We start from the raw sequence: 12,221 nt of genomic DNA, 5'->3' as shown, positions 1-12,221 counted from the left end.
TCCAAACAACTCCGTTTCATGCTGAGTGACCTCAGCCGTAAGGACTCTCAGCTCCTTCTCAGAAAACCTTTTTCTTTTCTGTGCGCCAAGAGGACTTTGCTGCCCTTCCTCTGACATATTTTTTTTGGTTTGTATTTTTCGTGCTCCACAAATGTCATACAGCGACTGTTTCTCTCTGTACTCCTAACTCTGCAAGTGCAGCCGTTAAATAGACTGAAGCACTCATTAAGACCCTCATTATCATAATTGCAGATCATTATTTGTGCGTGTTGAGTAATTTGCACTGCTTTTAAGCTTACATAGGATGCAGGGCAAAATAATTGCCTGGCCACAATGCAATTTGAATTTTGCATTCGTAATTATTTGCACTTACATCATCCCCTTCATGTAAAGTGTTACCTGATCCTGAGCAAAAGTTGAGAAATGTAACCTAGGAGAAAGTTTGTAAACACTCTTCAAATCAAAAGGCCTTAAAGTTTTGTGAATGATATGCGCATACAACATATGAAAACAAGTGAGATTGTGTTGAATAAATGTACTGCTGCAACACAGACAGCATGGGACACAAAAAATAAGTAGTTTCTTTTAAACATTACAGGGTGTTCTTTAACACTGACTTTAATTTTAAGTGAGTAGGCGCCAATGACTGAACGTGAACTTACTGGAAACATGTATACTAAGTACAAAGTTAGCTAATGAGATCCCCAGCCAGTCAGTTGAGTGCTCAGGGCCTTTGGACACAAACTGCTTCAATCCTGGATATTTTAAACATAGAAAGTGAACACAGCACCTCCCAGAGTGAAGGATATAAAGCCTCACAATGCTCTGTTTGACAACACACTGCATCTGTATTACCTGCTGCAGGGTGCTCTGACTACGGCTGTTGGAAGACAGGTAAATTACATTTAACATGTTTCTTGTTTCACAGATTAAGCAGGTGGTTACAAAGGCCACAAAGCTGTTCAAATCATGCTGTGTTTTAATGAAGGTTTGTCACTCTAGTTGTCATTAAAAATAGTTGTTTACTGTGCATTAATAAAAAAGAACTCACCTGACAGTTTAAAAATTACTAAACCCATATGATTTTTATTTTATTTTATTTTTTTAAATAAAACAACTGTCAGTATTTAGCTCTCCCATTACAATTAAGTAATACATTTTATTACAACGTAATAGCTATGCATGTATTTATAAAAGCTGGTTAGTGTTTGTTATAGAGATGTGATTTATTTCCACCTGTATTTTGTATCAACAGGACTTCTTGGCTGGGATACTCTGAACACATGAAACAGGAATGGAAAACACGTCTTACACTGAAACTTTCACACTCACTGGGTTTGGGGACATGGGTAAAACTAAATATGTATATTTTCTATTTGCCCTTATTGGGTACCTCTTGATAATCTTTGTAAACTTAGTTGTTCTGTTAGTAATATTTCTGGAAAGAAGTCTTCATGAGCCTATGTATATCTTTCTCTGTAGTTTATCTGTTAACGCCCTTTATGGAAGTGCTGGTTTCTATCCTAAACTTTTGGCTGATCTTCTATCAGAGACCCAAGTGATTCCTCGTGCTGGATGTTTCATTCAGATATTTGTTATCTATGGTTATGCAATTGCTGAATTTTCAATATTAACAGTGATGGCATATGACAGATATGTGGCCATTTGTAAACCATTACACTATAACAATATCATGACAGATAGAGTTGTTTGTAAATTACTGGCTGGTGCCTGGCTATTTCCATTCTGTAACATGCTCCTTGTTATTTTGTTTTCTTCAAGACTGCCTTTGTGTGGAAACCAAATTGAAAGACTATATTGTTCCAACTGGTCAGTTGTTAAGCTATCTTGTGTACCAACTACTCTAAACAATGTTGTTGGTTTTTTAATTACTACCTGTACGGTGTTGCCACCTCTGTTTTTTATAGTGTTTTCCTATGTAAAAATACTTATTGTTTGTCAGAAAAGCTCCAAGGAATTCAGAAGCAAAGCACTACAGACATGTCTCCCGCATTTAACAACATTTATCAACTATTCAATAACGAGTTTTTGTGAAATAGCTCTTAGTCGATTAGGCTCAAAGGATATGCCCCAAATTGTCACTGCCATCCTGTCACTGGAGTTTCTAATCATTCCTCCCCTTCTTAATCCTCTCTTGTATGGTTTTCAATTGCCTGACGTACGAAAAAGGATGATAAATATACTCCGAAGAAAGCAAATTATACCAATATTAGACAGCTCACACGCTGCAAAATACTAACTATTATGTATTATGTACGTGCTTGTTAAGATTATGTTTGTGTACTTTTATACTAAATCACAAAAGTCTTTCAGTTTGTGCATATGTGCTACTGTAAATAATAGTATTTTCATTTTTCATTGAAAAAAACTCACAAGTGTATAATTTATTTAAAGGTGTATTTGTGTTAACAGACCATTTTGTGTTTTTTGGCATCTTCTCTTTTGCCATTTTGTTCTTTTATTTTTGTGAAACTGTTTTTTTAATTCAGTCTTCCTGTTCTTGTTTTTAATTAAACAAAACTAATCCTTTTTCAGGAGGTGTTTCTTGTGGGGCTCTTTTTTTCCCTTGGTTTTATTTGAGATCAGGTATATAATATAATATTGAACCACATTTTAATTTTTATTCATATGGAATAAGCCCAGAGATCTCAATTGTGGTTACTGTGCTGCAGGTGACAGCAAAAACTATTCTATTTTTTTTAATTTATTTTTTTACTTTATTTGCTATAATAAATGTAAATAGATAGATTGCATGTGTACAAAAGTGAGGAAACATGCTTTCATCTACTTTGAAAGAAAACGTTCAAAGAGTATACAGAGAGTTTATTTCATCAAGCAGAAAAATGGATGAATGAGAGCTTACTGTTGAACTGTATTGTGCTGAAGCTGAGCATCAGGGACACAGCAGTGATCACTGCAGTTTCCTTCTCCTCGTTGATATTTAAATGTTTTTGTAGTTGTGTCTGAGCTACAACTCATCCTTTTTCTCTCAATTAAACAAACATGTAAAAAAAAAAAAATGTTTAATACAGCAAAGGAAAATATGAGGGGCCTGATCTTGAATCTTCGCGCAATCCTCCTGTAAAAAAATACCGCTTGGCACAAAAGAGAGATATTCCAATATGGCACAAAGTAGTTGCACGACATTGGAATATAGCAGTTTTTTGTGCAATTCACAAATCTGTTTGTGCCTTGCAAAACCGTCTGCGCATTCACTACCAATATAGCAACTGCACACAACAGTCAAGCGAGAATGCAGAACGATGGACCGTTACCATTACCCAGACAAGCTGCTATCATAGGTACAGTACGTAATATCCCCCTATTCTCCACACAGAGTGCAGAATCAAACTTCCACACATATCAGTAGCATTGACATCCCCAAACTGAGCATTACAATACAGTATTTATTCAAAATATAATTTAAATATATTGTAGCGACTTGCTCATAAAATATGTCAACAAGAAGGAGTCGGCTATTTTAGTACCTCAAAATTACGCTGCATACAAACACGCCCCATCTCTTTTCACTAACCAGTACACATTTATAGAGGTATAGCCTGTAAAAGAAATCCACAATGCTGAAAACACTCGCACTCCCACTTCCAACTGCCCTGCCTCACCATGCCCCCTGCCCATATCATGGCACAGTACAGGCAATGGCATGGAATGCAGATCAAGCATGTATACTGGTGGGCCTACTTGTGATATTAATGAGAAATAAATAACACTATTAAAAAATAAAATCGACAGTCAGTCGTGTCCTTATATCTTGTAGAATTTCTGGATGAGGGGCTTGAAAAGTAAAGGGAGCCTTTGGCTGAGCTTGTTAGTGTTTATTTAGGTATTCATTGATTTATATTTGATTTTTTAAATACATTTGTATTTATTTATGATTATAAAATGTTTGGTTTACTTTTCTATAATCGCCTATGTAGTTTGTTCAGTATAGGGGAGGGGTTTGAATGCCTGCATCTCTCTCTCTCTCTCTCTCTCTCTCTCTCTCTCTCTCTCTCTCTCTCTCTCTCTCTCTCTCTCTCTATATATATATATATATATATATATATATATATACACACACACACACACACACACACACACACACACCCTGGCAGTTTGGTTCAGTCTGGGGTTGCTTTCCTTTTGTTTACACTTGGGGATAGTTTGGAGTCAGTAATGACCTCAGTGTTGAAGCGGACTATAGCACCTGCTTTAGGTGAATTTTATTTGAATGTAAATGTTTTTTTTTTGTTCGTTTGCGCCTTGTTCTTTTCTTAAAAAACAAAAAAAATGAAGTTTATTTTTTTGTACAATTAGGTTAGTTTTTTTTTTTTTTTTTTTGCCCTCTTGTGTTCTTAAATAAATACCATTTAGTTTTCCACCAAACTTCAGCTGTTCCTGAGTGTTTCCCAGCAGAACACCAGCCATCCAACACTCCTGTAAAATATACCAGTGGCCACCTGCATGTTTTGACCATCCATAATTAAATACTCTACTGCAGTTACTACTTGCTTGTACCGAACTTTGCACTTAAATATAACTATATTTAATGTACCGGTACTGCAACTGCTCTTATTTAAAACTGCCCTTAAACTGATTTATGAATTGCAATCTGTACTCGTTATTAGTCCGATTTGATCTCAATTCTGCTTCCAAGCTGATAGCTGGGAAGCCTATTGTTTTTGTTAGGATTAATATTATAACCTAACTGAAATTGCTGTTAATTGATTTTTATGGTGTGTGTGTGTGTTTGATTTATATATATATATATATATATATATATATATATATATATATATATATATATATATATATGGGGAAATGGGAAGAACAATTACTTAGAAAATCAGAAAGAGAACCTTTAGAATACATTCGGTTTGTAGATGATATTTTTGGGGTTTGGACACATGGAGAAGAATCTCTTTTCCAGTTTCATAAAATGGCAAACGAAATACACAGTAATATTAAGGTGGACCTTCGATGGACAAGAAAAGAAATAGAATTTTTAGATACCGTAGTAAAACTTGAAGAAGGTTCAATTGAGACTGACCTCTTCTATAAACCTACTGACATGCACCAGTATTTACACATGTCCTCTGCACATCCAATACACACTAAAAGGACAATCCCAAAGAGGCTAGGAATAAGAATACCAAGAATATGCTCTAAAGAAAGTGACTATGTAAAACAAAGACATGTATTAAAAACAAATCTTAAAAAAAGAGGATACAAAGAAAGAATTATAGAGACAGAGTTAAGAAAAGTGGATAAACTAAAAAGAGATGATCCACTAGATTATAAAAATAGAGATAAAAAGGTCAAGAGAGTCCCATTAGTAATGACGTATTCTAAACTTTTGCCCAATATTTCTAAGATAGTTTGGAAACACTTGCGTGTTCTACATAATTCAGAAAAATGGAAAAAAGTGTTTCTTAAGGCTCCAGTTGTAGCATTCAAAAGAGAAGCTAATTTAGGTGATATTCTAGTTCACAGTAAACATAAAAGAATAACTGACAGAATAGGTTCTACAAATACTTGCACCAGTACATGTAAAGTTTGTAAATACATGGACAAAAGTAGAAATATAATTAAACATAAGAACACCACATATCCACTAAAAACTAATACCTACTGTAAAAATAGCAATGTTGTTTATGGAATAGCCTGTGAAAAATGTGATGAAATAAAATATGTTGGAGAGACTGGAACAACTTTATATAAAAGAATTCAGAACCACCTTTCATTAATCAGAAATAAAAAAATGAATGAACCAATAGTACAGCACTTCACCAGTCAAGGACATGACATAAGTGATGTAAAGTCTGTAGTATTAGAACAGCTAAAATTAGATAATGTGACATATAGAAGAATAAAAGAAAGTAAATGGATAAATAGACTGAACACAATAATACCAGTGGGACTCAACAGAAAAGAATGAACTAATTAATTCCAATAAATATATAAAAGTTAAAAATAATTAAACAAACAAAATTAATTCAAAAGTTGTGCATGCTGATGCGCTGGGGAGACCATATCAAGGCTGATCCTCAGAGCCAGCATTGAATGATAATATAAATAAAAGTTTATGTAAAATAATGTTAATTAGAATTAATATAGATTTAAAGATATAAGTAAAAGTGATGTCTCATGTAGAACACCATTACATCATGTAAGAATAAATCATGCATTTGAATATAAACAATAACAAGTAGTTGTCATGCCGTCAAACACCTATAAATGCCTCCAATGTTTTGATTCAAACACAGGCTCCCTTGAGAAAGATATGTACAACATATCGAAACTATTGGGCAGCTGGCTCTTTGAGATATATATATATATTAACACAATTTATTTGAATCAAATAAAACAGGTTGAACGAGCAGTGGAATGAATGCAGCCCCTCTCAAACAATAACTTTGCATTCAAAGTGCCGACAAATCCCCAATCAGTAATCAATATAGCCTGCTGCATGCCTAATATTAAAATCAATGTAAATATCAAGGTAAGGAAATGCAAACTGTAGATTCACCAATATGTAGGGAGAGGTTTTATACTACTGTGCAAGGGTCTATTTTTATTGTTGTTGATTTAATTATACTGATAGTTGTTTTGTAACTGCTAAGGAGAGGGTATAGCTCGACTATTTAAGCCTGATTTAACATAGGCTCAAATTGAAGCAAGCACTGGATAGTAATGTTAAAGCCCTCTGCCCAGTATATTTTCTGCAAGTAATTAAACATCTTAGAATGTTCACCCCGAGGTGTGCATGTGATACTGGGGTGAACAGTGTGTGATGTCGGACCACCCTTTGACAGAGCGGGATGTGCTGAATCGTGCTCTCTGTCTGAGAGTGTGAGGAGAGGGAGAGGAGAAGACGAGGAAGAGAGAGGATGGAATGAGATTGAGAGAAAGCTACATTAAATAGTATTAACAAAGCCTTTGACTTAGCGGTCAAAGTTATTATATAGGTTTACTGTTTATTTTTTGTTTATTTGTTTACTGTTTAACGAAAAAGAAAACTAAACAACTAGACTACGACTTGGAGAACAGTTAGCTGTTTATCATCGCATTGAGACCCGCCAACTCTTCAAACTGTGTGTTTACTGGAAAATAAAACATAAGCTTCAGTGTAGAATGGACTGTGATGCGCAAAAGGACGTTTCGAATATGGCAACTTGGCACATGTTTGGCACAACAGCCATTTGTGACGCTCATACCCCTCTGCGCGGTGCGCAAAACTTTCGATTAGTATGTCTCTCACTTTTTTTTTTTATCCCCTGATATTGCGAAATGGAAATATAATATCTATCTATCTATCTATCTATCTATCTATCTATATATATATATATATATATATATATATATATATATATATATATATATATATATATATATATATAGATACACACACACACACACAGTCACAGACAAAAGTAGTTGGACAATTTAAACAAATGAGAAAAGCTACATAAGTGAATTGTATCACTTCTAATTTTTGTGTTGAAAGATATAAATAAGAAATCCAGCTTCATAATAAAACAACTAATTACATAACATGCATACAATGAAAAATAACGTGCAAAAACTAACTTCAGTGTATTACTCAAAAGGTTATGAGTATAATCTTTTATAAGAGTATATAACTGAACAGCAATGACAGTGTGATTAGCAGTTCACAAGAATAATTCTGAATCGGCATCACAAATGTATACGTCATTACTTTTAATTAGAACACTGTGAGATCAAGATGCTCTTATTCCAACTTTTCATGTAAAATAATACTACCATTGTAATTGTTACTGCAGCTGTGCAGGTGAATGATAGCACGCCCAGAAAACTTATAAAGATGCAGCTGTGCAAACAGATTAAATTGGCTCACCTTGCACAAACTCAACATCTCCATGACGAGATGACGATCAGATGGGAAGTGCTGAAGAGGACAATTCTTAAAACCAGTACAAGATGAGGTGTCAATACAAAGTGAGGAAGTTGAGGAAAATTAAAACAAGCTAGACCCATTGACCCTGACACCTGCCAATCTGATTGTTCAGAGTAACAAACCATCCTGTTTACTTATTCATTTTTTTCCCCCAATCACAGTGCTTGATTTTCACGTTTTTACAATCACATATGCAAGTTATTTCTGTAGCAGCTGCATCCAGTATTGTATTATGTGATGTTATAACATGCTCTAATATTGAAAAAAGTATGAAAATAAATTTAGCATTCTAATTGTACGTTCATCTCCATATTTTGCAGAACTTCAGGAGCTGCAGAGAAAGTAGTAACCTTCCCCCAAATACAACTGAGGAGAGGAAGTTTATAATTCTGGAAAGTCAGTTATTACATTGTTTATTATCGCTTTTGCAATTATAGCTTGCTTCATGATCGTATTGATAAGGATTTTTGGCGTTATATGATGGTTCTTCTGAAGTCCCTTCAAAAAAGTCAACCTCCTAAGCATCATTTTTTTGTAAACACTTGCAAGCTCCCCGAGTTGTCAGTCTGCTTATGTTCCACTTCCCTTCCCCTGCGCACGTCATATAGCAACGAGAGGCTTTCCATAGTAACCACTAAAGCATGCTTCCTATTTACCAAAACGCAGATTTAAAACTTAAAATTATACTGTTCTCCAGCAACTTTTGAGTAAAACAGAACATTGGAGTTTGTTTTGGGGTATGTACACAAGTTCATTCTTATTAATTGTACAAATCCCTGGAAGGACACTTTAAGGAGGGAGGGAGTGTGGTGAGTTTTTGTTCTGCGTGTTCATGGAGAAAGAATGGGAGATCGGAGAAATGTAATTAAAATCATAACAATTGCTACGCGTGTTGAAGTGGAAACAGCATGGTACTTGTTTTGTATCTGTTCATTCTGGCCACCGTGCCATTTTGCTTTACAAAAGTGGTTTGTGTTTAAATCTTTTTTATTTATAATAACCCGGCGCAAAGCACATTTCACTCACTGAAACATTTCCTGTCTATTTCCTGGCCTGACATCATCACATGAGCCATCGTGTCACAGGGATATATATCCTTTGTGATACAACTGTTTCCTTATATTTATGATTGTCACAGAGACGGCCGAAGTGGGCGGCGTCAGAACCAGGAAGGAATGAACACAAAGACAGGACGGATGAATTGAAATGATGGTTTATTGCAAAATAAAAGGGTTTAACAAAAAACAGAAACAGGACATGGCACTTTACGCCAAAATAGACAAACAAAAACGGACTATACTTAACAAAACACGATGCACGGACAGACACACTAACAAACACGGTGAGCAGATAAATACAAGTATCGTGCTGGTCCCACCAGAACGCAATAGCAATTGAAATTATAACGCTCCTACTCTCCTGTTCTCCACTCACCGAACACCCAACCGCGAGTGAGTAAAACGTGCATCTATATATACTGTTGTGCTGGGATTCAATTACTAATTAATTATTCACTTGAATCCCAGCACGTGAATTAATTATGTGCAACCTCGTGCTCACATATTAACTACTTTAAATGTACGTGAAGTGATGTACAATCCTGTGCCTAAATACAAATATACATTTTAAACACTCGTGTTACAGACCCGTTTATATCCCGTGTACCAATGACTATACACCAACATTTAACAAACCATACGCAACATAACAGATAAAATACACAGGGGTGGGCACTTTGTCACAATGATGCATGAAGATTTACACATTAAGTACACTGTAACTATGCATAATAACAATGAAATGATGTATAAGTACACATGTATTTACTAAGTAACTACTATGTAAATAGTCATGGGACACACTTAAAGAACTGTAACGTAGGAGAATGTTTGTAAACACTCTTCAGATCAAATATTTTGAAAAACAGTCCTTTAAACAGTCCTGAAAGTTTTGTGAATAGGCCCATTACAGACACATAAAGCATATAAAAACAAGTGGGGTTGTGTTGAAATAATGTATACAGACAGCATGGAATACAAAACAGGTCAAGTAAGGCATTTCTTTTGTAAACATTATCGGGTGTTCGGTAACTTTAACACTAATTTTAATTTGACAAGTGAATAGGGCCTTAGTAAATATGTATACTAAGTACAAAGTTAGCTAATGAGATCCCCAGCCAGTCAGCTGAGTGCTCAGGGCCTTTGGACACAAACTGCTTTAATCCTGGATATTTTAAACATAGAAAGTGAACATAGCACCTCCCAGAGTGAAGGATATAAAGCCTCACAATGCTCTGTTTGACAACACACTGCATCTGTATTACCTGCTGCAGGGTGCTCAGACTATGGCTGTTGGAAGACAGGTAAATTACTTTTAACATGTTTCTTATTTCACAAATTAAACAGGTGGTTACAAAGGCCACAAACAATACAATATAACCACATACAGATGTGTTATTTTGTTCATATGCTATGGTAGCATGTTAATTGCTTAATTTTAAAGACATTTCCAAATATGTTGGCTTCAGTCTATTTAACCTTTCAATGTACAGCATATGTCCACGTTGCCAAAACTAACTGCATTTGGGGGCCATAAACATACAGAATAAACACACCCAGCAGCATTAGCCTTAGAGAAATCACTGTAGCGTAACACTGCTCAACACTGCAGAGGCTGCTGTGCCCTGGAAAACAATGCCACTTTAAAACTAAATATAGTTCCTGGTTGAAACAAAAATCCAGACTGTTGGTATTAGGAGGTTGAAAAGCACTGGCATGCTGTCTAGAAGGCAATTCTGACAACTAATTTGACTGTACTGGTATATGAAAAATAATACACTACAATCTGTAAATTACACCCTATTACTTAAGACATTACTAAGACATAATAATTAAGTACAAATGTATCAATAGACTATATAACTTTCATTCAAGGTTTAAAGCTGTTCAAATCAATGTGTTTTAATGGTTTCTCACTTTAGTAGTCATTAAAGATAGTTGTTTACTGTGCACTAATAAAAAAGAACTGTATCATCTGACAGTTTAAAAATTACTAAACTCATATTTCTTTCTTATATATGATATGTTGTGCTTTTTTTTTTTTTGTTTTGTTTTTAAACAACTGTCAGTATTTACCTCTCCCATTAATTAAGTAATACATTTTATTGCAACATAACGGCTATGCATGTATTTATAAAAGTTGGTTAGTGTTTGTTATAGAGATGTGATTTATTTCCACCTGTATTTTGTATCAACAGGACTGCTTGGCTGGGACATTCTGAACACATGAAACAGGAATGGAAAACACGTCTTACACGGAAACTTTCACACTCACTGGGTTTGGGGACATGGGTAAAACTAAATATGTATATTTTCTACTAGCCCTTATTGGGTACCTCTTGATAATCTTTGTAAATGTAGTTCTTGTGTTAGTAATATTTCTGGAAAGAAGTCTTCATGAGCCTATGTATATCTTTCTCTGTAGTTTATCTGTTAACGCCCTTTATGGAAGTGCTGGTTTCTATCCTAAACTTCTGGCTGATCTTCTATCAGAGACCCAAGTGATTCCTCGTGCTGGATGTTTCATTCAGATATTTGTTATCTATGGTTATGCAATTGCTGAATTTTCAATATTAACAGTGATGGCATATGACAGATATGTGGCCATTTGTAAACCATTACACTATAACAATATCATGACAGATAGAGTTGTTTGTAAATTACTGGCTGGTGCCTGGCTATTTCCATTCTGTTTCATGATCCTTCTTATTTTGTTTTCTTCAAGACTGCCTTTGTGTGGAAACCAAATTGAAAGACTATATTGCTCCAACTGGTCAGTTGTTAAGCTATCTTGTGTACCAACTACTCTAAACAATGTTGTTGGTTTTGTAATTACTATTTGTACAATTGGTCCACCTCTGTATTTTATTGTGTATTCCTATGTAAAAATACTTATTGTTTGTCAGAAAAGCTCCAAGGAATTCAGAAGCAAAGCACTACAAACATGTCTCCCGCATTTAACAACGTTTATCAGCTATTCAATAACAAGTTTTTGTGAAATAGCTCTTAGTCGATTAGACTCAAAGGATATGCCCCAAATTGTCACTGCCATCCTGTCACTGGAGCCTCTAATCATTCCTCCCCTTCTTAATCCTCTCTTGTATGGTTTTCAGTTGCCTGAGGTAAGGAAAAGGATGATAAATATACTCCAAAGAAAGCAAATTATACCAATATTAGACAGCTCACACGCTGCAAAATACTAA

The 12,221-nt window shown here is 35.0% G+C and overlaps 2 protein-coding genes across 3 annotated transcripts in view; both read left to right on the top strand.

Annotated features, from left to right (window-relative positions):
• LOC121320359 (olfactory receptor 6N1-like) overlaps nucleotides 1-2,426 on the top strand; it is a 26,494-nt gene extending 24,068 nt beyond the window's left edge. The window contains exons 2-3 of one of the 2 annotated variants that reach the window (XM_041258592.1): nucleotides 929-988; nucleotides 1,256-2,426. In XM_041258592.1, the coding sequence (XP_041114526.1) occupies nucleotides 1,295-2,260 (966 nt within the window). In that variant the 5' untranslated portion in view covers nucleotides 929-988; nucleotides 1,256-1,294 and the 3' untranslated portion in view covers nucleotides 2,261-2,426. The remainder of the gene's footprint in view (nucleotides 1-928; nucleotides 989-1,255) is intronic. The other variant, XM_041258593.1, reaches the window with a different exon arrangement.
• Nucleotides 1,290-12,221, top strand: LOC121321214 (olfactory receptor 6N1-like). Its single transcript, XM_041260114.1, has 2 exons — nucleotides 1,290-1,349; nucleotides 11,217-12,221. Exon 2 carries the CDS (start codon nucleotides 11,256-11,258, stop codon nucleotides 12,219-12,221), a length of 966 nt encoding a protein of 321 aa, XP_041116048.1. The 5' UTR covers nucleotides 1,290-1,349; nucleotides 11,217-11,255.

The sequence above is a fragment of the Polyodon spathula genome, chromosome 9, assembly GCF_017654505.1.
Source record: "Polyodon spathula isolate WHYD16114869_AA chromosome 9, ASM1765450v1, whole genome shotgun sequence".
Taxonomy (NCBI): Eukaryota; Metazoa; Chordata; class Actinopteri; order Acipenseriformes; family Polyodontidae; genus Polyodon; species Polyodon spathula.
The sequence above is the reverse complement of the archived record's forward strand: the minus strand, read 5'-3'. Positions and strand labels throughout refer to the sequence as shown.

Coding starts and splice junctions, on each gene's coding strand:
- LOC121321214 (XM_041260114.1), top strand. CDS start 11,256: ATGGAAAACACGTCTTACACGGAAACTTTCACACTCACTGGGTTTGGG.